We start from the raw sequence: 27,964 nt of genomic DNA, 5'->3' as shown, positions 1-27,964 counted from the left end.
CCCACCTGAATCCTTTTGGGTCTTTGAAATACCCACTTCGGAGGTAATCTATGCCCAAAATGCATGGGGCCTCTGGGCCTGTCACAATGGGGTGTTTCTTCCACTCATTTCCCGTCAGGCTCACGTCTGCTTCCACCAAGGTAAAATCCTGTGATCCCCCTGTCACGCCAGCAATAGAAACAGATTCTGCCCCTACATGTCTTGATGGGATTAGCGTGCACTGTGCACCAGTGTCAACCAAGGCCTCATATCTTTGTGGTTCTGATGTGCCAGGCCAACGAATCCACACAGTCCAAAAAACACGATTTTCCCTAGCCTCTACCTGGCTAGAGGCAGGGCCCCTCTAAGCCTGGTTATCCTTCTTTCCTTTGGTATATGTCTTGGATGTTCCTTCAAGGGGATCGGACATGTCATCATCATCATACCTGGCAGTTCGGCTACGTGCAACTGGAGCTGCTTCCCTTTTGGTGGAACTTCCTTTGTGACTCTTCTCCTCCTTCAATTCATGCACCCGTTGTGCCAGAGCTGCAGTAGATTTCCCATCCCATCTCCTCATGTTCTCTCCGCAATCACGCAGGAAGAACCACAGCTCAGCTCGTGGGGTATACCTTCTCTCCCGATCGGGGGAACGTCTGCGTTGAGTGCCAGGACCTCTGATCTGTACTGCTGAGATTTGGAGAAGGTCCTCTTTAATCTCATCTCTAAGTTTCTTGTGATTCTCCTCTATCTTATCCTCTAATTTCTGCAGACGTGTTTCCACAGCTGCAATTCTTGCATGTGTGGGGCCATGCACGGCATCTGCATATGCTCAAAGCCCCTTTGCCATATCCAGCACGGTCTCCTCCCTTTCATCCCGTTTCATCATTGCTAAAGCAGATGCATATTCTTGTGGCCCAAGTCGTACCAATTTTCGCCACATCACGGATGTACATGGCACCAAGTCTGGATTCTTAGCTGGTATGTCATCTGAAAAAACACTCTCTGCCACTGCCATTTCTCTCAGGCGTTGGATCCCTTGTTCGATGGTTTTCCACTGTGTTTGCTGCATGTAGAGATCATCTACACACAGATATCTTTGGGCTACACTTTCAAGGACCCGTGCCCAGAGACTGCGAGGGTTAGCCCTCCTCATCATCCCCTGGTTGATAACTGGATCATGTGACAGGGATCCCAGATGCCTTGCTTCAGTGCCATCTAGAACTGTAGCTTCACCTGCGGCGTCCCACAGACGGACTAACCAACTAATTATAGATTCATCAGGTCGTCGAGTGTAGTCCTTCCTCAGGCCACGAAGATCTTTCAGAGAAAAAGACTCAATATTAGCCTCTGATCTTGTGCCAGTTGCTTTGACTCTTGGTTTTGTGTCAGGAGGCGTTGAGGGTCCTTCTCCTGCATCATCATCATCATCATCCACTGGTCGATCAGTTTTATCTGTGCACTTTCCACTTCTTGTGCTAGTAGCAACAGCCATTGGTTGAGGCTTGCTGTCCGGTTTAGCTACCAGCTTTGTAACTGGGAGGTTGGCTGCAGCCTGAGTAATTGGGGTAGCTGTTGATTTATCTCCCTGTCCCCTTCCTCCTGTTTGCTGCCCTACAGTATCTAGCAATGTACGGTACGCATATGCCAGGGCCCAGCTTACTGCAATGATCTTTTTTTCTTTGGAATTATCCTGACACTTCTCTTTCAGATATTTCCCCACCTCAGCTGGATTCAGAATTTGTTCATGTGGAAAGTCCCAAACTACAGGGTCAGAAAATTCCTTCAGGATTTGGCCCATATCCTCCCATTCTCCACCCCACTCAGGACTTTCCATGCTTGGTTCAGGGGTCTCATCAGTCCCTCTAGAAATCTTAGCCCTCATTCTAGAGAGGCTGAAGACTGTATAGAGGAAACTTACCAGATTAAATGCCAGAAAGATGGTCTCTTTAACATTCAGGGGAAACTGAACACTCGCCAATAATGATGTAACCGATTCAGAGGAGAAGAAGGAAAGGAAAGGTTGAAAATCCTCATTCCCTGCTCCTCCTCTAACAAACTGGGTGCATAACCATACCCATGAATCCTTTATATTTGGAACAGACTGCAGCACCTGAATAAACTTCTTGGAAATCATAATCACTAGGCCCAGCCCAATAGCTATTCTAATCCGTGCCCCTCTACTGTAAAAGCTATGTGTTAGGGACAATACCGGGGCTAGTTGTGGATAAGAAAATAAACCAAGGGACCATAAAGGTATTAAAACCTCAAAAATGCCTAGCGACCAGAAACACATGAAGGCCTGCACCCCAAAAGGCATTATTAATTCAAGCAGCATGGCTGGATGGCTAGGGACTGCTTTATCTTATCCCAATACAAAGTAATTGCCACTTCAGTACAATCAGTACAGGGTTTTTCCACTCTCTCGTGCCACGCGCTGGGTGCCAATTGTGAGAAATGAACTTGTAAAAATTCGTAAAAATCTAAATAAATGTATATAACAATAATGATATAAAATATAAAGTGCAGTATGACACACAAGCCCTTCCCAGATCTAGCCACGAATTCCCACTCAAAGGATAACGATCCTAGCCGGCGCCCATCAACAAAAGAATAGACAGGACGCGGCCCATCAAGCTGACAGGAAAAAAAAAACTCCTCAAACTGACAAGGACAGGCTCGGTGACCATCAACGGGGAAGAATAGGCAGGACACGGAACATCAAGCCAAAACGGAGAGGCACCGACGAGATATTCATCACCGGACCCGAACACCTCGCCTTGCGGGCTACCGTTGGAGGAAGCCATCAAGTAAACAAAAAGAAAAATCCAGCCGAAATATCCATCGGCTCCAACCCGGATCCAGCCATCCCATCCGGATGGCCTGAACCACAAGAGCCACTCAGAATTTCTTTACATATGAGGAGACTCGGTCCAGACGTCCATTCGACTCTATTCTCCAATGCCAGGAAATCAATTCATACGACAATCAAGGACTGTTGATGAATAGTGCCTGCCTGGAATTTGGCCTCAAGGCTAAAAATCCCTATAAAAACCCCGGACAGTTTACCCTCCTTCGTGGATTTGGGAACACCTATACCTTTAAGTATAGACCCCTGTCCACCCAGCGCTGCGCTGTTTGTTTTATTGTGGTTTTTCCTCATTGTTTATTTTTTATAGAAATTGTTTTATAATAAATTGTTTTTATTTTACCCAAATCTGCCTTTGCATTTAAAACAGATGGGTGCCGTGACTCGGATCGGAGAAACTGCGGGGAATCTCGCTGCCCAGGACGGGTACCCCCGCTGATTTTGGCGGCCTGGTGAGTTGAGAACCCCCGTAGTTCATTCCGATATCCGAACCAAATTTAGGCAGAGGTAAAAACCACAATAAAAAGGATAAATCCGGATCGGAGAGCTCGGAAGGCACGGAGCCTTCGGAAGCCGCGGCTTACTTTGCTCGTAAAACGTCTAGTGCGCACAAGGGACACCCACGCAGGGAAAATAGCTGTAAGTACTGCTGGTTGAGCGGGGCGATCGGGCGAGTGTGTGAGACGTGATCTGATCACGAAGCGAGTGCGGACTTCAAGGTCGCGTTTCCATCCTCCCGCGAGGGAATTGGCCGGCCGCGAAGGAAGCGATACAGAGTGAAAGTTTTTTTTTCCCTCGACACACACTCGTAAAACCTGAGACCAAAGGGTGTCTCGGGAACTGATCGCAAGGTACTTGGAGGGGAAGGGACGTCTTGTCGAGCTCGAGGCTGGTAAACCCTCTTAGTAACGGACCCAGGGAGAGGTCCAGGGAAGAATCAAAAGTTCCGATTACAAGAGACCTCAGCTCAGCTCGCTGAAAGGTGAGTATCGGCAAATTTTGATTCCTAAGTACACAACGCAGAAACTGATATCGACTCACGGAGAAGTCGAAGAAAGGTAAGAATATATTTGCGAAGTATGGGGCAGAAAAAGAGTAAGCTTCAAGGAAGAAGCACAGGAAAAGATTCCTCCGATCAGGGGGAGGAATCACCAGACATCCCACTGGAAAGTCCCTTGGGGTGGATGCTAAAACACTGGGAAGATTGTCCCCAGAGGAAGGGGAAATCAAAGGAGAAATTAATACATTATTGTATGGAGGTTTGGGGAGGACAGGAGCTGAGAAGTCACCTCACTTGGCCAGTGTTAGGCACATTTGAAAAATGGACGTGTAACAAGTTGTTCTCCTATGTGGAGAACAAAGTCCCCTCAGATCCTGAGGAGAGGGAATACGCTAAGCTCTGGGTAAATGTCAGAGTAGGGCTATTCCCAATAAAGCAAAAAGAAAAACGTGAGTCGAAAACTGAGTCCTGGGAACCCCTCGATCACTTACCACCCCCGTATCGAGGACCAGCGGGACCTTTCCTCTGCAGATCAAGTAATGCCCACAGCACCCTTGGGCCCCCGAGACCAACCCACTGAGATACGTGTGTCTCAAGCGGGAGACTCGGGGGCAGCAGCAATGCCGGCAGCCCTTCCCCTTTTCCCCCCTGTAAACACCGTAACCACAGCAACCTCCTCGGAGGTTTTTTCTGCGCAAGGCTGGGGAACACCCTATCCATCCCTGCCGGTCCAGCCGCCACAACCGGGACCCTCCCATACAACGGAGGGGACTCCTCCCTTCAACCGGGTGACGGCAGAATTCCCACCATTAATAACAGGGAGGCAACACACAATCACCAATTCCCCTCCCGCAAGTAGAACCCGTTTAAGAGCGAGAATGATAGATAATGAATGGGGAGAGAGTGAAGAGGGGCACCGGTTGTTCCCTCTTAAGGAAGTACCGACGGCCCCTGGAGTGATCAGTTTTGTGAATGTCCCCCTTAACTCTGGAAATGTAAGAACATTTAAAAAAGAGATGGGGCAGTTGTTAGATGACCCTCTCGGAGTGGCTGAGAGGTTAGATGAATTTTTAGGGAGTAGCATTTATACCTTTGACGATCTTATGGCAATCCTGAGATCACTGTTTAATCCGGAAGAAAGGGAAATGATTAAACAAGCCGGGATCAGAGACTGGGACAGACGCAATCCACAGGGGATGCCAGGTAACCAGAAATGGCCTAGCGCAAGCCCGAGCTGGAATGCACAGACAGAGGAAAGCAGATAGAACATGATGGATTTAAGGAGCATGATTGTACAAGGTATAAGAGAAGCGGTCCCTAGGAGCCAGAATATTAGCAAAGTTTTTAGAGAGTGTCAAGGAAAAAAGGAAACCACCCACTGAATAGATCGAGAGATTACGGCGAAGTTTACAGATTTACTCTGAGACTGACCCGAACTCTCCTGTGGGGGAGGTTCTGTTAAAAAACACAATTCGTTGCTAAATCTTGGGAGGACATTAGGAGAAAATTAGAAAAGATCGAGGAGTGGCAAGATAAAAGCCTCCAGGAGCTCCTAAGGGAAGCTCAAAAAAAGTATACATGAGGAGAGAAGATGAGAAGCAGAAATTGCAGGCTAAGGTTTTAGTAACTGCAGTAAAAGAAATCCAAAAACAAGAACAGATGCAGGGTAAGTTTAAAACACTACCCGGAAAAAGTCGAGGTTCTCACTGGGCAGCCCCGGCCCCACGGAGAGAGCCCCCGGAATGCTACTACTGTAAAAAAGGTAAGACACGTTCAGCAGAATTGTAAACAAAGAATAAAAGATGAAAAAATTTTTCAAGAGGATTAGGAGTGTCAGGGGCTCTTTAATTTAGAGACCAGAACATCCAAGAAGCCCTTGATAAAATTAAAAGTGGGCCCCTAACGACAAGAAGTAAGTTTTCTTGTAGATACTGGAGCAGAGAAAAGTACCCTGCAGAAATTGCCATACGGATGTGTGGCTAGCAGAGAAAAAGTTTTTGTAATCAGTGCAAAGGGAGACCCCCTTTGAAGTACCTATAATAAAAGATGTAGAAATAGAATCTGAAAATAAAATTTGCTTAGGGAATTTGCTATTAGTAGAAGAAGCAGATTACAATTTACTGGGAAGGGACATGATTGTTGCTTTAAGAATTAATATCTTGATTAAAAATTCTGAATTAGTGGTAAAAATATTTAAGTTGACTCCTAAAAATGAAGAGAAAATAAACCCTGAAGTATAGCATTCAAAGAGAGAAGAGAGTTGAAACAAATAATTGATGACCTCCTAAACGGGGGTACTTTAGAGCCTTGCATGTCTCAACACAACACCCCCATCCTGGCTGTAAAAAGACGGATAGTAGCGTCCGATTAATCCAGGACCTACGAGCGGTAAACGCTAGGACCCGGACTAGATTCCCGGTGGTGGCCAACCCCTATACTTTACTAAATAGACTCACACCAGAAGATATGTGGTATAGTGTGATTAATTTGAAAGATGCTTTTTAGACTTGCCCTCTAGATGAAAGGAGTAGAGATTATTTTGCATTTCAGTGGGAGGACACAGATACAAACCGTAAGCAACAGCTAAGGTGGACGGTCCTCCCCCAGGAGTTTGTAGAGTCTCCGAACCTTTTCGGACAAGCTTTAGAACAAATGTTAACCCAATTTGCTCTTGAAGACAGGACAAAGCTTTCACAGTATGTAGATGACTTGCTAATAGCTGGACCGACTGAAGAGAGTGTGAAGAAAAGCACAATTGCCTTGTTAAACTTTCTAAGAAAGAAAAGTTTGAAAGTATCAAAATCCAAGCTGCAATTCACAGAGCCTGAAATAAAAAAATAAAATACCTCAGACATTGGATATCTCAAGGAAAAAATTAGACCCGGAGAGGGTAGCAGACATCCTTGCATTGCCTGCACCAAAAACAAAAAGGCAAATTAGACAAATTCTAAGGCTCTTGGGATATTGCAGGCAGTGAATTGAGGGTTTCAGTGAAAAAGTGAAGTTTTTGTATGAAAGATTAAACACTGACAGGCTGAAGTAGACTGAACAGGATGAGTCTAATTTCCAGAAATTAAAAACTGTTCTTATGACTGCCCCGGTACTAACTCTACCAGATACGAATAAAGAATTCCAGTTGTTTGTGAATGTGAGTAAACAAACAACACAGGGAGTCCTGACTCAGGAATGGGCAGACAAAAGAAAGCCTATAGGCTTCAAAGATCTTAGATCCAATCAGTCGGGGTTGGCCTACGTGTTTACAAGCAATTGTAACAGTGGCTCTGTTAATAAGAGAAGCAAGGAAAATAACTTTTCCTCCCCTGGTAGTTTACACTCCCCACGATGTGAAAAACATATTGCAGCAAAAAGCAGAGAAGTGGCTGACTGATTCCAGGCTTCTAAAATATGAAGCCATCTTAATCAGCTCACCCGGTTTAGAATTGAAAACCACTGCACAAAAAATCCTGCTCAGTTTCTATTCAGAAAAATTAGTACATGATTGTTCTAAAATCGTAGAGCTGCAGACCAGATAAGTTACATCAACGCAAACTGTGATTGTTTTCCATTTATACATTTTAAATGTGCTTGTTGTAAACAAATTTGAGTAACCCACTGTTGGGGAGAGTACAAACCTAAGAGACTGTGTACCAATTGTCTGACTAAAGAACAGGAGCTGACTAGCCGTTTCTTAATACTTGTCACCCGGGCGGGGTTTTTAGAACTTGACTCTCCTGAGTGGTACCTGCTTTTTCAAAAGGGGATTAGAGGTAAACTAGACTCCAAAGCAAAAACTTTAAAAATTGAGTGCCAAAAGACAGTCAAAGTACCGAGCAGGACAGACACAATTAAGTCGTCTCGGTGGGCTGCTTTCAAGAGAAAGTACGCCATTAGGACTACAAGGGCCCCTGAAGAATATCCTTGCTGCCGAGAAGATGGTAATCCCCGCCGTATATTTCTATACGGGCGAAGGGCAAGGCAGAGGGATACACCGGTGGGGAATCCTGACTGTCCTGAGTCTAGCCGTGTGCTTAGCCGAGAGAATGATTCCCGAAGTACCTCCGGGGGAGCGTCTCCTGAGGAAGTGTGAGCAGTGTCAGACTGCCACAGATACCAGACGAATAGTTAACTACTGTCCTCCGGAACGTTGTTTGTCTAACAGCACTCAGTATAATCTTTGTGAATTAAAGGGGAAGGTCTAGTGTTACCACTCAGGGGCAAGGCTTAAGAACGGGCAGTCTAAAACTCCTATGAAAAGAAAGACTGAAACTTCCCATTTCAGGTATAGGAGAGAAGTGGGAATGATTCCCCCAATTCCAATCTGCAGTCAATGTAACAAAACGGTCTAGATAGGGGGGAAAAGACAATCCACCTTTTTGGCATATTATGCGGTTAACCCTTTATGTTACAATAAAGCGAATTTGAAAATGTGTACCATGGGAGAGAAAGTATATTAGGAAAGTAGAAATTTAAAACATGAAAAAAAAGTTTTTTTTTTAATAATGAACCGATAATCCTTGATTTGTTAAAAAGTAGTGATGACCGGGTATGTTTACAATTCAACCAAGTATTCTGCTTCTCCAGGGATGAGGAAGGGGTGGACCCTGAAAACAAAATAAAACAACTAACCCTAGAGTTAAAGAGGCAAGAAGCAGAAGCTCGGAAAAAGAGACTAGAACAGGAGAGGCTTAACTCTCTTAGTGAACATTATGAGCAATTAGAGAAACAATACAGCAATTGGGGGTTGCCAAACCCCAACCAAAATCTTTTCATAGATCTAATGCAAGAAATAGCCACAGAATTAAGTCTATCTAACTGTTAGATCTGTGGCGGTTTAAAATCAGCTGAAAGATAGCCTTGGAAGGGAGAGGAACTAACCCCAGAGCAACTTCTAAAAATGAGAAGGCTCTAAAATATCAAAAACAAAACAAAGACCAGAGGGATGAGTTATAGACCAAAGAATAATCGGTACTGTCTGCATTAGCAGAGAGGGAAAAGAATTCACTAATTTAGTAAGCTATACCCCGTGTGTAAGCACACTCACGGTGAATTCAGAAAGCAAAACAAAAACCTGGCAACCTGAACCACCCGCGGGCTATTGGAGTCGCTCCCGGGGGAATAACTGTGAATAGATGGAAATAATTGAACTTTGAACTTTGCTGGTACAAAAACTCTAGGGCCAATCCCTTCCATGAGCTAATAGGATTGAAGGAATATTGGGATGATCCGGCAAAGTTGAACAAGGGTTGAGAAGCTCCTAATAGTATATATTAGATATGTAGAAAAAGGCATACAGCGAGCTACCCAGAAAATGGAAAAGATCCTGCACACTTGGAATAATTGGGCCCTTTTTCTTTACTCTACCTAAAACAGAGAGTAAATCATTGGGAGCCCCTCTCTTTGAGACATTAAACAGACAAAAGAGAGAATTAAAACGGAAACTACCAATAGCGGGAAGCAACCAGAAGTGGAACGAGGAAGAATGACCTGCCAAAAGGATCATTCAATATTACAGGCCCGCTACTTGGGCAAACGATGGCAACTGGGGTTACAGAACCCCCATTTATCTCCTCAACAGACTTATCAAGTTGCAAGCGGTGGTAGAGATAGTTTCCAACCACACTTCAGAAGCCCTAGAACTCCTAGCCAAACAACATTCACAAATGAGAGCTTTTGTGTACCAAAACAGACTAGCTCTCGATTATTTGCTAGCCGAGGAGGGAAGAGTGTGTAGCAGATACAACGAATCCGAGTGTTGTATAGAAATAGACGATTACGGAGAAACAATAAAAGGATTGGCTGCTGAAATTAAAAAAGTAGCTCATGTGCCAGTCCAAAAATGAAATTCAATCCTACAAGCCTCCTGGTGGGACCAGATATTCGGGCAAGAGGCTTAGTAGAAGAAGCTAGTATTTTTCATCACTTGTTCAGTTGCCGGAATCATTTTCCTTCCCTGCTTAATTCCTTGCTTCATCAGACTAATTCACTCTGTTGTGCAAGGAATGCAGATTGCCACACTTCCAATTGATCCTGAGAAAGCGCAAGGGAGACTTACTCCTCTCTCTAAACTAATGAAATTAGAGGAGGAAAAAGAAAACGAAAATGTGATTAAAGCCTTAAAGAATTTTTAAAAATAAATATAACCTGGCACAAGCATATAGTGAGAATTCGTTAACAGACTGGGAAGAAGATGAATGTGAGTAAAAAAATTATAGTCCTCCCCTGCAGAATTAGATGAATTAACACGAATTTTTAATATAATGAATTATTAGGCGGGGGACTGTGAGAAATGAACTTGTAAAAATTCGTAAAAATCTAAATAAATGTATATAACAATAATGATATAAAATATAAAGTACAGTATGACACACAAGCCCTTCCCAGATCTAGCCACGAATTCCCACTCAAAGGATAACGATCCTAGCCGGCGCCCATCAACAAAAGAATAGACAGGACGCGGCCCATCAAGCTGACAGGAAAAAAAAAACTCCTCAAACTGACAAGGACAGGCTCGGTGACCATCAACGGGGAAGAATAGGCAGGACACGGAACATCAAGCCAAAACGGAGAGGGCACCGACGAGATATTCATCACCGGACCCGAACACCTCGCCTTGCGGGCTACCGTTGGAGGAAGCCATCAAGTAAACAAAAAGAAAAATCCAGCCGAAATATCCATCGGCTCCAACCCGGATCCAGCCATCCCATCCGGATGGCCTGAACCACAAGAGCCACTCAGAATTTCTTTACATATGAGGAGACTCGGTCCGGACGTCCATTCGACTCTATTCTCCAATGCCAGGAAATCAATTCATACGACAATCAAGGACTGTTGATGAATAGTGCCTGCCTGGAATTTGGCCTCAAGGCTAAAAATCCCTATAAAAACCCCGGACAGTTTACCCTCCTTCGTGGATTTGGGAACACCTATACCTTTAAGTATAGACCCCTGTCCACCCAGCGCTGCGCTGTTTGTTTTATTGTGGTTTTTCCTCATTGTTTATTTTTTATAGAAATTGTTTTATAATAAATTGTTTTTATTTAACCCAAATCTGCCTTTGCATTTATAACACCAATGAATGTATTTGTCCTGGTTTAGGGCAAAATTTGGGAGAAAACCTCCAGTGGGGCTCCCCCTGGGAAGCAAACCCACGTGGCCCTTTTTTTTCCCACCCCCCAACCAGTTCGGGAAGAGATTTCTCTGAGAGAAGTGGAAAAAACATGTTTATTTCACAGGCACAGCACTACCCAGCACAAAAATGAATGATATCACATTACAAAACCTCTCGCCCTTCAGAAGAGATGACAAACTTCAGAGGGTCTCTTTCCTGTAGGTGTTCGCTCTGTTATCAGTCCCTCTGGCGCTGGAAAATGCCGCTGCCCAGGCTGGGCTCCCGGTAGTCCACGGGTGCAAGCTCCCGGTGCTCCCCCGAGTCCCCAGTCCAGAGCAGGTTTGATCCGTTCCAAGGAAAGGGAAAGAAAACAGTCCAGGAAGACCTCTCTGCTCCGGCTAGTTGGAAAGCCAAGGCGATCTGTGTCTTGTTGTCTGTCTGTGCTGTAGTCAAAACTCCCGATGCGGGGGGAGCAAGTACAGTCTCTGATAACAGACTCGGTGCTTCTTTTCCACTCACTTTTACTCTGAGATGGAATTTTAAGAATACAAAACCTGTGTCTGTTTTCAAGGGTACTGTGGGGATTCTCTAAAAGATTGGGAGGAGGACGAATATTGTTAAAAGTCCCCGGTCCTCCCCATTGATAATAAATGAGATAACACGAATTTTTAATGTGATAAATTATTAGGCGGGGGACTGTGATAAATATAGCATTGGATAAAAATTCGTGAAGGAGAATAAAGAATTATATGTTATATTTGTAATACTGTAAAGATACAAAATGAAAAATAATCCAGAGATTCCTTCCCAAGTCGGACAGTAACGATCGACAGCGACGCTTATCAGCACGAAATAAAGAGCAGGACACAGGCAATCAAAACGGACAATAAGAGTAGCCCGGTCGAGATATCCATCTGCTCCGCACCCAAACTGCCCACTCCACCCCGGGAAATGCAATCAGAAGACACTCAGAGCCATTCGCATGTGAAAGGACTCTGCCCCGTGACTCAGCTCGAGGGATCCAGGAAGTCTATTCACCCACACATCTGGACTCTTTGTTGGACTGTGCCCATCCCGGGTTTTGCCTCAGGATACAAAAATCCTTATAAAAACCCCGGACCGCAGTCCCTTCCTCGTGGATTTGGGAAATCTGTACCTCTGGGTACAGACCCCTGCCCACCCGGCGCTGCGCTGATTTATTGTGGTTTTTCTCCCGTTGCTTGTGATTGAAATTGTTTTATAATAAATCGCTTTTTATATTAACCCTAATTTGCCATTGCATTTATAACACAATATATGTATATGACAAGGCAAACAAACAACAGCAGCAACATCAAAGAAAACAGAAACCCATTAACAGCCGTTTCTCAGCTGTCAAGCACTTTCCCCTTTGGTGTTGTTATGACCACAGCTGGCAGGGGTGCTGTTGGCTCCCAGACAGGCAGGGCACGTGAGATTATTCCCCTGCAGCTGCAGGGGGCGCTGTGGCACAAGCTCAGCCACCTCTTTCCATGTGGTTAATGGTGGCTCAGCTGGGGGGAGAGATAGAAAAGGGGCTGCCTTTACAAACTTACGAGGGCAGCCAGTCACGGTGCCCCTCCAGATGGTGAAATAGACTGCAGCAGGAACCTCAGAGCAAGTTGGAACAGCAGAGGCAAGCAGACCCTGGGGTGAAAAACAAAATGTAGCAGAAACTACGCCACCATAGCAAGAGCCACGGGGGACCAGGTGTCAAGTTAAAGTGTAGTGAAAAACCCAAAGCAGATACAGAAAAACAGCGGGGCTAGGGAGTGGCAGCTTGGCTTCTGCAAGCAGCTGCAGGATGCCCCTTCCCAGTGAGGTCGGGTGTTGGAAAGGTCCCAGTTCAACAGCTGCTCTTGCAAGTGGAAGCTCACCCACAGTAAGTAGGAGCCGTGTGAAGCATAAACTTTGAAGAATTTAAGATATTAGAAAAGCTAAGGCCTTAATTAAAATTAATTTTTGCTAAATCGAATAAAAAACTAATCCTTGTAGAGAGGCACTACTAGAATTAGGAGCTAATCATTAGCCAATAACTGTCAACCTCATGTTTGTTCAGCTGGGCTTGTAATGAGAAACGTAGAACCTTGTAAGGAACTTCAAGAACATAAGACAATTGCAAACCAGAAACCAATTGGAAACATGAAGCTAGGAGCATAGCCAGGTGTTCATTTGTCACTTTGTATTGAAAAGGTAGAAAGGTCAGAATGAGGAAGAGCCATATCCCTTCCTCCCTTATATGACCACTCCCCATAACGAGACCAACGACTCATTTCAAGGAACAAACTGCACACACTTAATTGCTTTTTCTTAATTAGCATAGGAAGCACGGAGTGGGTGGTAACTGGGTTATGAATATGTATTTGTATTCAATATCTTGGTAAATAAAAAGTTTGTAATCCCCTGTATTTGGGGCCTTGTGAATTAAGGGGTGACCCTGCACATCAGCCCAGTGCTGCCAATAAACAGACACTTTTTAACCCTAATTGGTTAAAGAGTCTTTGTCTGTTATAGTTGGATACTGATACTAGATCATATCCATATTTTGGTAAATCACATGCAGGATGAAAACTGCAGTGGCAGCAACAGTCTGGAACCAAAATCACACCTCTCTACTCCAATCCGAAGAGCGAGAGAGTGAGGAGCTGAGCCCAGCCTCCTGACCCCCCAGGCAAAATCTTGTGGCATCTGTGCACTTCCAAAGTGTGATAGATTGGCATTTAAGAAAACAAAGAGAAACACTTAAAGAAGTTAAACTGCTGGAGGCTGATGGGAGTTTTTCTCCTAGCCAACAGCTCGCCATTTCTAAGAATTGACAGCAGTTTTAACCATTGAAAAGTGAGATCAACCTGTGAACACCACCTTAAGACCTAAGCCTGGGAATTTCTTTGTCTTTTTGTTTCCTGGCTGTGAAAGGTAACAGAGCTCCAGCTGGCCTCCCATTCCCCTGCCCGGGCCATGCGGCCCAGGCAGGGGCTGGGCTGGGCCTGCCACGGCTCCCGGCCGAGAGATGGGGCCTGTGGGGCTTCTCCCCAGGCTCTGGCCGGGACAGGCCGGTCCCTGGCTTGGCTGCAGTTTTTGCCGTGACTGAATTCACCAGAGACTGCTGAGTAAGGAAAGAAAAAAGCTCTTGACCAGCAGCAGGCTGAGACAGTGACCACACTCTCCAGAACAGCCATGAAGAATCTTCCATCGCAGACAACTCCAGCCGCTGCTCTGGCAGAGATCACAGAACCATCTACAAAGCCTGGGGAAGATTTTAACCCTTTCATTACCCAGATGAGACTTGCAGATTAATCCTTTTATTTCAGAGAGAGAAAGAGAGAGTAATCAACATGTAAAGAGACTTTATAAACTATCAGAGACAGTAAAGAAAGGAATTAAGCTTCAGAGGGGGAAGAGAATAAGGAGATGCTTTAATAAGCTGAAATATTTTTCTGTTAAAGCTATGGAGATGGACAATAGTGTTCTGAAAAAAACTCCTTTAATTCATGACAGAGTATATTGGGAGGAATAGAGTAGTTCAAAGTGTGGATTTTGAGCAAAAAGTGAAGTAGTTGTGATACAGTGAGGTGCTGGAACAGAGAGAGAGAAGTAATAGTTGAAGATTTGTAGCTTTGTAGAGGCAAAGAGAAAATTTCTGTTTCCAGAGAGGCTCACAGAGACAGATGAAGAGAACTTTTGCCTTTGAATAACTCATTCTTAAAAATGACATCCCTAGACTCATTTGACCCATAACACACTTCAGAGTGATGTGAAATGGGAGGAGACAACTGATGACAGATTTTCGGGCAGCTGGCATCAGAGAAATAGAAAGCTATGAAAAAAATTAGTTTTCTTGTGAGAAACTCCATAGATTAGCAGAAAAAGACTTCTTTTTCTCTACAAAGACTGATGAGAAGACTCTAGCAAGAATTGGGACTGTTTTAAACACCAAAGTTTTTTTGTCTCTATGTTGTCATGTGAACAAGAGAATGGTTGGGTAGTGGGGGAGAAAAGGGTTTTCTGGAAGTTTTATTCTGGTTTTCTTATTCTTATAGTTTTTGTTAATAAACTTTCTTTATTCTTTTTAAGTTTTAAGCCTGTTTTGCTCTTGTTCTAATCCATATCTCACAGCAAGAATTAAGTAAGTTTTCTAGTAATTTTTTAGTTACTGCTTTAAAACCACAACATTTATTTGGTGCATTGGCCGGGAAACAAAATTAGCAAATCTAAACCACTACACAGGTCCTGAATTAGCCTCTTCCAGACTTTTTCCATGTATTATCTGGTATCGGTAATTTATAAGACAGAATTCTGAAGCAGACATATAATTTATTTCACCCAGAACAGACATTCTTATGTTCAAAGTAGCAGCAGGAGTCATCTTCTATAAAGATCATCTCTTTAGGAAGTTGTCACATTTTCTGATTTCAGTTCAGTCCTTTTCATCCCATAAAGGACAATCTGGTTTATTTTCTGCAAATTCATTTCTTGTCCATAGATATCACTCCCTTTTCTTTAACCAACCTAATCTTTAAACTTAATCAAAATGTATAACTTTTTAAGATCATACTATAACTTGCTAATACCCTAATTCTGCATCTATCGTCAATTTTTTTCTACTTAAATTATTGCTTTTCTTCTGAATATGATGAAAAATTTTGATTAATTTAAGTAAACTAACGGACACCTACTGTGATATTTCTTGCTTTTTACTCATCTTTTAATTCAAACCTAAAAATTAGAAGCTTGTTATTAGAAGTTACTATTCAGTGACTTAGAAATCATTATTCAGTTCTAAGTAAATGGAATAACACTAAATGTTCTTGTAGGATATGAGAGATTTTAAAATGCTGGCTGCTTTCTATGTTTTGTGTGTTACTGTAATATGCAATGATAAACTTAAATAAAAACCACAAACTGTATATTAAAGAGCCAGGATTTGCAAGGATGAATACTTACCTTTCTCTTATAAAGTCTGCCAAGTCTTTTGTTGACAAATGTCCATGTTTCATGTTGTGATAGAGGACATCAAAGCCGCTGTTCTTTTCCCCCTAATGATTAATAACAAAAAGAAAACAGAACTGTGAATTACAAGCTAAAACAACTACAGAAAGTATAGAAATATGCATTTTAATAATAGAAATATACATTTTAATAATTTATCAACTTTCATGAAATCATTTATTTCTAATGCTTCATTATTTTACCAACTGCTGTAGTTGCCTTCAATCCCTTATATGTAAAACAAACTAAAATCACCTTAGCAGTCACTACCACCCTGTGAATGACAACTCTTCGATTACATATTTCTAGACTATATTTAAAGCCATTTATTTTCCAGATTTCTACAGGTCTTGTATTCTTTCACTTCCCATCTTATTAAATACATTCTTAATACTGCATTCCTTCTTCATTTCCTCATATTTTTCCTTATTTCCCATGAACTAAAATTCCCACCTCCCCAATTCTGCATACTTCATGGATATTTCTGTTTTTTGACAAACTAGTAAAAATCATTAACTTTTTCCTTCTCATAGGTAACTTCCCTTTGTCTATTCTTAACTTTAGTTTCAAAACATAAACCACTTTCCCATCAGTAAGACATATCTTATAATTAAAACTAAGACACTACCCAAAATACTGATTAATAAATTCAGCCAGCTTATCATCTCTGGCACCATGGTGACCTTCCCCCTGAAAAGAAGAAAGCAACAATAAATGAAAGCAAAGTGAGGCAAGGCACAGCATAACAACACTACTACTATAAGTTTTCCTGTCAAACTATCCATTCCCCTCCTGGCTTCCAAAAGCTTCAGAGCCGTAACACGGCTGTTACTAGACACAGAAGCACATCCTCAGGAAAATTGCATGCATGGTCATGTTGGAAGGGAAAAAAGGATGAGAAACAGAAATTTGGACTTTTTACAATGGCAGCTCTACATCTCCAGTAAAAGATTTGGTCAGGCACAACTCAATTTCTGTCCTTTGTGTTCTGGAAAAAATTGTTTGTGCAGCCATAAGGCATACCTGATCAGGGAAACCATACAGCTGAATAAAGCTAGTAAATAAAGACCAGTGATCCAGATCACTGCAGCACCATGACCTCTGTCGACTACTAGAATATGTGAAGTGATGGACACAGAGCTCTAATGACAGTTCATCATGATACAGAACAAATACACCATGTCTTGGAGAGAGTGATAAGAGGTGGAGAACATCACTGGCAGGACATTTTGTTCAAGTTGAAAGGAATGAGAGGGATTTGTCTTTACAAACAAACTGTGGGTCTGCTTATAAGTAAAGCCAGATACTGAGAGATGAAAGAAACAATGGAAAGAACCATAAATTCCGTAGGAATTCCACTGATTGACACAAGGAAAAAAAAAAGAAAAAAAAGGTGGGGGTATACATTAGAAGGGGTTCGGTATTAAGCAATTTGGGAAGCCTGTACCTCTCAAGTACCTCAGGCAATGGGGAAAGAGAGAGGAAAATGCGGCTGGGAAATTAAGATAAAAAGGAGGCTGTATCCTCTAGCAGTTTGAGAGACCCCATGGGAAATGCCCATGACCTCTCCCTTTATTTGAATAAAGTTACAGGACTCCTCTGCCTCCTTTTTGGACATAAACCTCTGGTGTTTGCGGATTAATTTTCCTGACAAATTTGGGGGCTCTTGTCCAGGATATTTCCACTGTTACAGGGTGGCAGGCAGTGAGCGGAGCTGAAGGTGCATCTCACCCAGTTTCAGTGATCAGCTCCCCTTGGTGGCGGCCAGCACCAGGCAATTGATGGAGTTCCCAAGAGTCCAGGAGACAGATGAGTGGTGGACCAGGGGGGTTTATGAAAAGTCCACAGGGAAGGACCACTGAAAATCTCACCAGTGAGTAAAATGGGATTTTCGGGGAGCAAACCTGGGAGGGCACCCATAGAAGGTAGCACAGGTAAACCTGGGAGCGCACCTATGCAGGGTTGCAAAGGTTAAGTTGGGAAAGGGGCCCCGCAAAAGGGATGACGATCCCTTAATACTCCCAGAGAGTCCCTTGGGGAGAATGCTGAGGTCTTGGAACAGATTATGCATTTCCCCAGGGGTAACTATGGAGAGAATGGTAGAATATTGTCATTTTGTGTGGCCAAAGTATGATTTGCCAAAGGGGCTTAAATGGCCACCTTATGGAACAGATAGACCTCATTTGTGTTGAATTATGTGGATGTATTTAGAAGAGAATTGGAAAGGATTGATTGAAAGGGAATATGGATCGATAGGGTTGAAACAAGCAACAGGAAAGGTCTATGTGTTAAGACAGAAGAAAAAAGAATAAAAAGGGGAGGAAAAGAAAAATGGTGAGGATTAGGATGTTTTTCATCACCTTTCCCCATCTTCTCCAATTCTGCCAGCTGACCCAGGCCCAGCTGCAGGTCCCCTGTATCCTCAACTTCCAGAGCAAAGGGATCAGGGAAATGCTGTTCCTATGGCCTCACCTGAGGATAATGACAGTGAAAGGGGAGGAGGGCAACATATCATATCACACCCTAAAACTAGAAGGGAAACTCACTTTAGGATATCAGAAGCCGCCTGGACCCAAAAACAGGGGTACACCAGATGCTACTATGCCAAGTTCCCTTGGGAGGTCAAGGGGGAGGGTTTGGGTTTGTAACTGTACCACTTACTACCCAGGATATAAGAGGGTTGAAAAAAGAATTATCCCCATATTTGGATGATCCCATAGGGGTGGGGGAAAAGATAGAGGAATATTTTGGAAATGCGGATTATACATGGAAGGACTGGGATTTTCTTTTGAGGATTTTGTTTGGGTCATCAGACAAACTAATGATTTTTCAGAAAGCCCAGCAGCTGTGGGAGGATGAGCATTCACAAGCAGCAGGGGGGGCTGGACCCAATGCACCTATGGTGGATGATGCCATCCCCCAGGTGGACTCCCAGTGGGACCCAAATAACCAGGCCAGTCTGGCTCGCCTCTGTGATTACCATGCTTATTTGATTAAGGCAATCAAATCAGCAGTTCCCAGAACTAACAACATGGCTAAGGCTATGTCATTAGAACAGGAAAAGCATGAAAGCTCCTCTCCTTGGTTGGAGAGGATTAGGGATGCCTTGCGGAAGCACAGGGGGATGGATCCTGAGGGGAAAGCCTTTGACACATTGCTGAAGGTACAGTTTGTTACTAAATCCTGGCCCAATATAAGGAAAGGAGTACAGAAAGATGAAGAGTGGCAGAATAAGCCTCTGAAGGAATTGGTTAGAAAAGCACAGCGGATATATATGCAACAAGGGATGAGGAAAAGGCAAAGGCAAAGATGATGGCAGAGTTTTTACAGCCTCGGAGGAATAAACTGCAGGGTCCAAGGGGTCCCCCAGGACAGAGGGGACAGAATCAGCCTCAAAGATTTGGCAGAAGCATTCCCTCTTCAGCAGGGAAGAGCCAACCCAAACAGCAGTTGGGAAAGACTCGGTGTGCCATCTGCAGGGCAGAGGGACACTGGAAGTGGGATTATCCGCAGAGACAGCTGGATCCTCAGGAGGAGGAAATCCAGGGAATAATAGAGATGGATTGTTAGGGGTGTCAGGGGCTCCCATTATACCAGGGACCTACCACACTGGAGCCCTTGCTAACATTTAGGGTGGGTCCAGATCAAGAGGTGTGTTTCCTGGTAGACACAGGGGCCTCTCAATCCACTTTGAATTTTATCCCTAAGGGGAGAAAATTGTCAAAACGATCTTTGATTATTCAAGGGGTGAGTGGAAAGGATGAGCAGGTGCATTTTATTCAACCGCTGTTAGTAGATGTGGGGGATAGGTTTGAAATGCATGAATTCCTGTTTGTTCCTAATTGTGATTGTAATTTACTGGGAAGGGATTTGATGGCTAAAGTGGGAATGCAAATTAGTATTGTGAAAAATGATACAGAGGCTAACACTGTGGTAACTTTGTGTAAAATGTCTGAGAAGGCTTATGCTGAAATAAACCCAGAAGTGTGGGTAGCCCCAGGGAAATATGGAAAACTAGACATAGAACCTCTCCCAATTACTTTGAAGCAACCAGGACAAGTGGTGTCTAAAAAGCAATACCCTATTTCAGGGGAGGGAAGGAAGGTTACAGCCTGTCATCGAGTCCCTGCTAAAGGCAGGTCTTTTGGGGCCATGGATGTCTCCCTATAACACTCCTATCCTGATGGTTAAGAAAACAGATGGAACCTAGAGAATGGTGCAGGATTTAAGAATAATAAATTAAATTGTCAAACCAAGGCATCCCATTGTCGCTGTTGGACACGAAATAAGTCACATGGACGCAGCTCAAGATATGATGAAGGAAAGAGAGCACTTTATTTCTTCTCTCACAATTTATAGGTTTCTGACCACGGCCAGGGATTGGACAGTCAGGTCAACACCTTCCCAACCGCACTGGGCATGAGAGATGTCCATCAAAAGATGTGTAACAGAAGGAATGTATACATATCTATGTTTACAGTTACTGTCCTGGGAAAGTTCTTCAGAAACTATGTCAACAAGCTCCAAAAGCTGAGTTTTCAGGGCAACATCCCATAGTTCTGGATCCCTACACCATCCTGAATCAAATCCCTTCTTCACATCAGTATTATTCAGTACTGGATTTGAAGGATGCTTTCTGGGGGTGTCCAATTACTGAGGACAATAAACAATATTTTGCCTTTGAGTGGTAACAGGAGGAAGGAGGGAAGATGGTAAAACAATTTACATGGACAGTCCTCCTGCAGGGATACACAGAGTCACTAGTTTTGTTTGGGCAAGCCTTGAAGAAAATATTAAGAGAGATTACTCCACCCTCAAGAGTCAGGTTGTTGCAGTATGTGGATGATTTTATCAGAGGAACAGGAAAAGGTGGTTGAAGAGGCTATTGTGAAACTGCTTAATTTTCTTGCTAAAAAAGGACTTAGAGTGTCTGAAAAGGCACAGTTGGTAGAGAAAAAGGTTAAATATTTGGGACACAATTTTAAGTGGAGGTTTAAGGTGTATTGATCCAGAAAGAATACAAGGAATTTTACAAGTACCACTACCAAAGGAAAATAAGGAGGTTCATCATGTTATAAATGCAATAGCAAAATAAGGTTAATATAAAAAGCAATTTATTATAAAACACTTTCAATCATAAGCAACAAGAGAAAAAAACACAATAAAATAAATCAGCGCAGCGCCGGGTGGACAGGGGTCTGCACCCAGAGGTACAGATTTTCCCAAATCCACGAAGGAGGGATTGCAGTCCGGGGTTTTTATAAGGATTTTCGTATCCTGAGGCAAAACCCGGAGTGGGCACAGTCTAACAAAGAGTCTAGATGTGCGGTTGAATAGATTTCCTGGATCCGTTGAGCTGAGTCAATAGTCAACTGGGCAGAGTCCTTTCACATGCGAATGGTTCTGGGTGCCTTCTGATTGCATCTTTTGGTTGGACTCCTGGGGTGGAGTGTCCAGGTCGGTGGGAAGCAGATGGATATCTCAGCCGGGCTACTCTCATTGTCTGGCTTGATTGCCTGTGTCCTGCTCTTTATCTCAGGCTGATAAGCGTCACGTGGATCGTTACCGCCTGACTCGGGAAGGAATCTTTAGATCATACTACATTTTATATCTTTACATTATTATGAATATAACATATATTTCTTTATTCTCCTTCACGAATTCTTATCCAATGCCACATTTATCACAATCAGTTTTTAGGGTTGGTAGGGTACTGCAGAGCATGGATTGAGGATTTTTCTGTTTTAGTCAGACCTTTATATGACTTTTTAACCCAAGACAGTCTTAATGTTGTGGTATGGACACCAGAAGGAGTGCAAAGCCTTAGAAAATGAAAAGACAAATTGGTTAATGCCCCAGTCTTAGCTCTTCCAGGCTCAGAAAAGGATTTTGAGCTATATTTGGATGTTAAACAGGGCCATGGTAAAGGAATTTTGGTTCAAGAACACAGGGGAACATGGTGGCCTGTTGCTTATTTTTCTAAGCTCTTAGACCTGGTGGCCAGAGGCTGGCCCCATTGTCTACAGAACTGTACAGCCACAGCTTTGATGGTAACTGAGGCCCAAAAACTGACAATAAGAAGGTATTTGATTGTTAAAGTTTTGCATCAAGTTAAAGCTCTGTTAACTGAAAGAGCTTCTAAGTGGATGACCAGCGCTCAGTTATTACAGTATGAAACTTGTTTAACGGAACAGGAGGATTTAGAATTGAGAAGTGGGGAAGGGTTTAACCCAGCCTCCTTTCTGAATGGCCCTGAAGAGAGGGGCCGGGAAGAAACCCATGACTGTATTCAAGTGATAGATCTCCAGACCTGGGATAGGGAAGATTTTATGAGACACTCCCTGGCCTGAGGGAGAAAATGTGTTTATTGATGGGTCTTCAAGGGTGGTAGAAGGGAAGCAATTTACAGGATAGCTATCGTTAATGGAAGGGAATTAAAGGAAGGGGTGAGGTTACCACCCACCTGGTCAGCTCAGATAGTGGAGCTGTACGGGCTTGTGAGAGCCCATGAATTATATCGGGACAAGACAGTAAATACTTTTACTGATTCTAAATATGCATATGGGGTGATACATGCACTTGGGAAATTATGGGAAGAACAAGATTTATTAACCTGCAGGGGAAAAATGTTAGCTCATGAGAGCTTAATTTCTTGCCTATTGGAGGTAGTGAACTTACCCAAATGGGTGGCAATAATACATGTTAGGGGACACCAGGCAGGGTGCTCAGAGGAGGCAATAGGTAACCAACTGGCTGATGAAGAAGCTTGGAAAGCTGCATTGTTGCCAGAAATCTCTAAGATCCTCCCCTTGCTCCCAGTAACCCCACCACTACCAGAGAAACTCTTTTCCACCAGAGGAGCTTGAGAGTTAAAGAGTGGGGCAGAGGAAAGAGGGGATAATTGGTTTACAAGGGATGGTAAACAGTGGATACCAAAAGCTCTTGAGAGGAATGACGGGTTTGTCTTTACAAACAAGCTGTGGGTCTGCTGATAAAATGCAACTATCACTGAGAGACAACAGAAACAATAGGATAGATTCCACTGAAAGATGAAAGAGGCACTGAAAGAGCACCATGAATTCCACAAGAGTTAAGAATTAAGAAAGGATTATGCATTGGGGGGGGAGGAGGTATCCCAGGTGTCAGGCGTTCCAGAAGTCTGTACCTCTCAAGTACCTCAGCCTATGGGGAAAGAGAAGGGACAAGTGGCTGGGAATTAGGATAAAAGGAGGCTGCACCCTCCAAAATTTTGAGAGACCCCAGGGGAATGCCCCATGGCCTCTCCCTTTATTCAAATAAAGTAAAAGGACTCCTCTGTCTCCTTTTTGGACATAAACCTCTGGTGTTTGTGGATTAATTTTCCTGACACTCTGGTCTTACAGATATTAAAACAACTTCATGAAGGCAGCCATTTGGGCTCTCAAGGATTGGCAGAAGCCTTCCTCAGAATCTATGTTACTGTGGGTCTTTTTACTCTGGCAAAGCAAGCTATTGAGGGTTGTTTGATTTGTGCTAAAACAAATAATAGGGTTATAAAGAAAACTGCCAGGGGAGGAAAACCTTGGGCTGTACGTCCCTTCCAAAGGTGCCAGGTGGATTTTACCAAAATGCCCTGAGTAGCAAGATTTAAATAACTTCTGGTAATAGTATGTCAGCTAAAAGGGTGGCCAGAAGCATCTCCAACTGCTTCAGCAACTACAGGATCAGTTATTAAAGTATTTTTTTAACAAATATTTCCAAGATATGGGATTGTGGAAGCAATAGACTCAGATAGGGGAACTAATTTTACAGGAAAAATTCTTCAAGGGGTTATGACTGCTTTAAGAACACAGTGGAGCCTCCATACCCCCTAGCACCCCCAGAGCTAGGGCTGTGTTGAATGAATGGAGAAATAAAGAAACACTTTTTGAAGCTGGTGACAGAAACTAAGATGCCATGGGTACAGCTCTTGCCACTGGCTTTAGCAAGAATAAGGGTCAGACCCAGAGAAGATATTCAATTATTTCCCTTTGAACTGATGTTTGGAATTCCTTACCCTTGTAATTCTCAACCTAGTGGGGGGTGGAAATAAGTGATGTATATTTAAAACAATATGTGGCCAGGTGCGCTGGTTTTGTATTGGTTGATATTTAGCGAAGAGGGAAGAAACTACTTACAGAAATTATTTTTCTGAGAGAAGCTGTTAAGAGCTTCTTCTGTGTCTGGAAAAAATAATAGCTGGCTGTATTTGTCTTAGTTTAGGGCAAATTAAGAAGGAGAACTCCAAATGGGGATTTCCCCAGGGAAATGCCCTTCTCCACTAACTGGTCCGGGAAAAGAAAAAATTTTTTAGAGAGAAGTGGAAAAAGCTGTTTATTTAACAGAAATTGAGTAATATTAAATAATAAAACTTCTTGCTGTTCGATGGGATGGCAAATCTAGGAGGAAAAAAAGTCCTTTTCATGTGGTGTAGCTCGGCTCGCTCAGGTTCTTATCAGTCCTTCTGTCGCTGGAAAGTGCTGAGGCCCAGGCCCCGGTGGGCCACAGGCGTGAGCTCTCGGGGTTTGGCTGGGTGTTCAGTCCAGAGCAGGCTTGCACAGATCCAAGAAAATTGGGAAAAAAACAAACAAAGGTCTAGGGAACTCCTCTGCCTCAGCTAGCTAGAACTAACTAAAAGCCAGAGAGAAGCTCTGTCTTGCTGTCTGTCCGTGCTGCAGACACCACAGTCCAGGAGCGGGATGTGTGGGAGTGATGTTTTTCCTTAACACAAACTGCGCGCTTCTTCTTCTCCTTCTCTTGCTCTCAAAGCCAGTCTTAAAGGTGCAGAACTTAATATATAATATAAACCAGACGATTGGGGATACTAGTATCATAAAGTCACTCCAGGACATTCCACCCCTTATCTTCATATCGTTAACTTATTATTAAAATTAATATATATATATTTTAACTTTACAACACATACATTATATACAGACAAGGGCATTTATTCATGATCTTTACTCAACTATCAGATCTTTTTGAGGTACACATTGTGTTGTTTTATCTTTTTGCATTATCTACCATGTGCAACTTGGTCTTTGAGCAAAAACAACTCTACGAATGGGTTTGTCTGTACTTGAAGTAGAATTGATTTAAACTGTCTTTCTTAACAAACTTCTGAGGTGTACTGCTGGGACTTTGTCTCTGTCTACTTTATGCAGGGGCTCGGATTGGGCTGGGCCTGCTCGATTGGTGGAACTTCGGGTATTAACTATCTAGGTGGCCTTTGCTAGATGCTGCTCCCAATTTTTGAAAGATCTCTCACTCAACGCTTTCAAGGTAGTCTTTAACAGTCTATTGTACTTCTCTACTTTTCTCGCAGCAGGTGCATGGTAGGGGATATGGTACACTCACTCAATGCCATGTTCTTTAGCCCAGCTGTTTATAAGGTTATTCTTGAAATGAGTCTCATTGTCTGACTCAATCTTTTCAGGGGTGCCATGCCTCTAAAGGACTTGCTTTTCAAGTCTCAGGATGGTGTTCTGGGCAGTGGCATGAGGCACAGGGTAGGTTTCTAATTATCTAGTGGTGGTTTCTACTATTGTGAGCACGTACCGCTTGCTTTGGCGGGTTTGGGGCAGTGTGATGTAGTTAATTTGTCAGGCTTCTCTATACTTATATTTGGACTACCACCCACTGTACCATAGCGGCTTCAACTTCTTGGCCTGCTTGATCGTGGCACACGTCTCACAATCATGGATAACTTGGGAAATACTGTCCATGGTTAGATTCACTCTTCGGTCTCGTGCCCACTTATAGGTGGCATCTCTACCTTGATGGTTTGAGGCATTATGGGCTCATCGAGCTAGGAATAACTCTCTCTTGTGTTGTCAATCTAAGTCTATCTTTGACACTTCTATCTTTGCAGCTTCATTCACTTGCTCATTGTTTCGGTGCTCTTCATTAGCCCTACTCTTGGGGACATGGGCATCTACATGACGGACCCTCACAGACAGTTTTTCTACCCTGGTGGCGATGTCTTTTCACTCATCAGCAGCCCAGATTGGCTTTTCTCTGCGTTGTCAGTTGGCTCTTTTCTACTTTTCCAGCCATCCCCACAGAGCATTGGCTACCATCTATGAATCAGTGTAGAGGTAGAGTTTTGGCTACTTCTCTCTTTCAGCAATGTTTAGGGCCAGTTGAACAGCTTTGAGTTCAGCAAGTTGGCTTGATTTACTTTCTCTTTCAGTGGCTTCTGCGACTTGTCGTGTGGGGCTTCATACGGCTGCTTTTTACTTCCGGTTCATCTTTACGACGCGACAGGAACTATCAGTAAACAGAGCATAGCGTGTTTCTTTTGCTGGTAGTTGGTTGTACGGTGGAGTTTCTTTAGCTCATGTCACTTGTTCTTGCTCTTCTTCATCAATGAGACTAAAGTTTTCACTTTCCGGCCAGTTTGTAATTATCTTCAAAATCTCAGGGCGATTTGGGTTTCTTATACGGGCGCGCTGTGTGATGAGGGCGATCTACTTGCTCTATGTAGCATCGGTGGCGTGGTGGGTAGAGGGAACCTTTGCTTTGAACATCTACCTCAGCACTGGCAGTCGGGGTGCCAGGAGGAGTTGTGCTTCTGTGCTAATCACTTCTGAGGCAGCTTGAACTCCTTCATAGGCAGCTAAGATTTTTTTCTCTGTGGGAGTGTAGTTGGCTTCGGACCCTCTGTAGCTTCGGCTCCAGAATCCCAGTGGCTGGCCTCGAGTCTCTCCAGGCACTTTTTGCCAAAGGCTTCAGGACAGACTGTGGCTCCCGGCTGCAGAGTAGAGCACGTTTTTCACGTCTGGTCCTGTTCTGACTGGGCCAAGGGCTACTGCATGGGCGATCTCTTGTTTGATCTGAGCAAAGGCTTGTTGTTGTTCAGGGCCCCACTGGAAAGTGTTTTTTTTGCGGGTGACTAGGTAAAGAGGGCTCACAATCTGGTTGTACTCAGGAATGTGCATCTTCTAAAAACTTATGGCACTTAGGAAAGCTTGCGTTTCTTTCTTGTTGGCTGGTGGAGACATTGCTGTGATCTTGTTGATGACATCAGTAGGAATCTGACGCTGTTCATCTTGCCACTTTACCCTCAGGAACTGAATTTCACGAGCTGGTCTCTTAACTTTGCTCTTCTTGATGGCAAAACCGGCTTTTAGGAGAACCTGGATGATTTTCTCTCTTTTCTCAAAGACCTCTTCAGCCGTCTTTCCTTAAACAATGATGTCATCAATGTACTGTAGATGTTTTGGAGCCTCACTCTTTTTTAGGGCAGCCTGGATCAGTCTATGGCAGATGGTGGGGCTGTGCTTCCACCCCTGGGGCAGTTGGTTCCAGGTGTACTGCACTCTCTTCTACGTGAAGGCAAACTGAGGTTTGCATTCTGCTGCCAGAGGAATGGAGAAAAATGCATTGGCAATGTCAATAGTGGCATACTACTTCGCTGCCTTGGACTCTAGCTCGTACTGGAGCTCCAGCATGTCTGGCACGGCAGCGCTCAGAGGTGGAGTCACTTCATTGAATGCACGATAGTTCACAGTCAATCTCTATTCTCTTTCAGATTTACGTACAGGCCAGATGGGGCTGTTGAAGGGTGAGTGGGTTTTGCTGACTACCTCTTGGCTCTCTAGCTCTCGGATCATCTTGTGGACGGGAATCACAGCATCTTGAGTTGTTCTATATTGTCGGCGGTGCACTGTTGAGGTGGCAATTGGTACTCGCTGTTCTTCTACTTTTAGGAGTCTTACTGCAGATGGGTTCTCGGACAGTCCAGGCAAAGTGTTCAATTGCTTGATGCCCTCTGTTTCTACAGCTGCTATTTCAAATGCTCACTTAAGCTCTTTTGGGTCTTTAAAATACCTACTTCGGAGGTAGTCTATGCTCAAAATGCATGGGGCTTCTGGGCCAGTCACAATGGGGTGTTTTTTCTACTCATTCCTAGTCAGGCTCACATCAGCTTTCACTAAAGTAGTCTTGTGATCCCCCTGTCACACCAGCAATAGAAACAGATTCT

At 43.6% G+C, this 27,964-nt stretch overlaps 2 protein-coding genes across 2 annotated transcripts in view; both read right to left on the bottom strand.

Annotated features, from left to right (window-relative positions):
• LOC148183381 (F-BAR domain only protein 2-like) overlaps positions 1 to 16,183 on the bottom strand; it is a 38,142-nt gene extending 21,959 nt beyond the window's left edge. Inside the window, exon 1 of the mRNA XM_088061459.1 lies at positions 15,916 to 16,183. Within this exon, the coding sequence (XP_087917585.1) occupies positions 15,916 to 15,968 (53 nt within the window). The 5' untranslated portion in view covers positions 15,969 to 16,183. The remainder of the gene's footprint in view (positions 1 to 15,915) is intronic.
• Positions 85 to 2,314, bottom strand: LOC148183382 (uncharacterized). The gene is given in 1 exon segment (XM_088061398.1): positions 85 to 2,314. A coding segment is annotated over 1 exon segment (1,971 nt). The 3' UTR covers positions 85 to 343.
• Positions 16,184 to 27,964: the final 11,781 nt, after the last annotated feature.

Source organism: Pseudopodoces humilis, chromosome 12 (genome assembly GCF_049639895.1).
Source record: "Pseudopodoces humilis isolate 2021_Gansu_Grassland_sample_001 chromosome 12, ASM4963989v1, whole genome shotgun sequence".
Taxonomy (NCBI): domain Eukaryota; kingdom Metazoa; phylum Chordata; class Aves; order Passeriformes; family Paridae; genus Pseudopodoces; species Pseudopodoces humilis.
The sequence above is the reverse complement of the archived record's forward strand: the minus strand, read 5'-3'. Positions and strand labels throughout refer to the sequence as shown.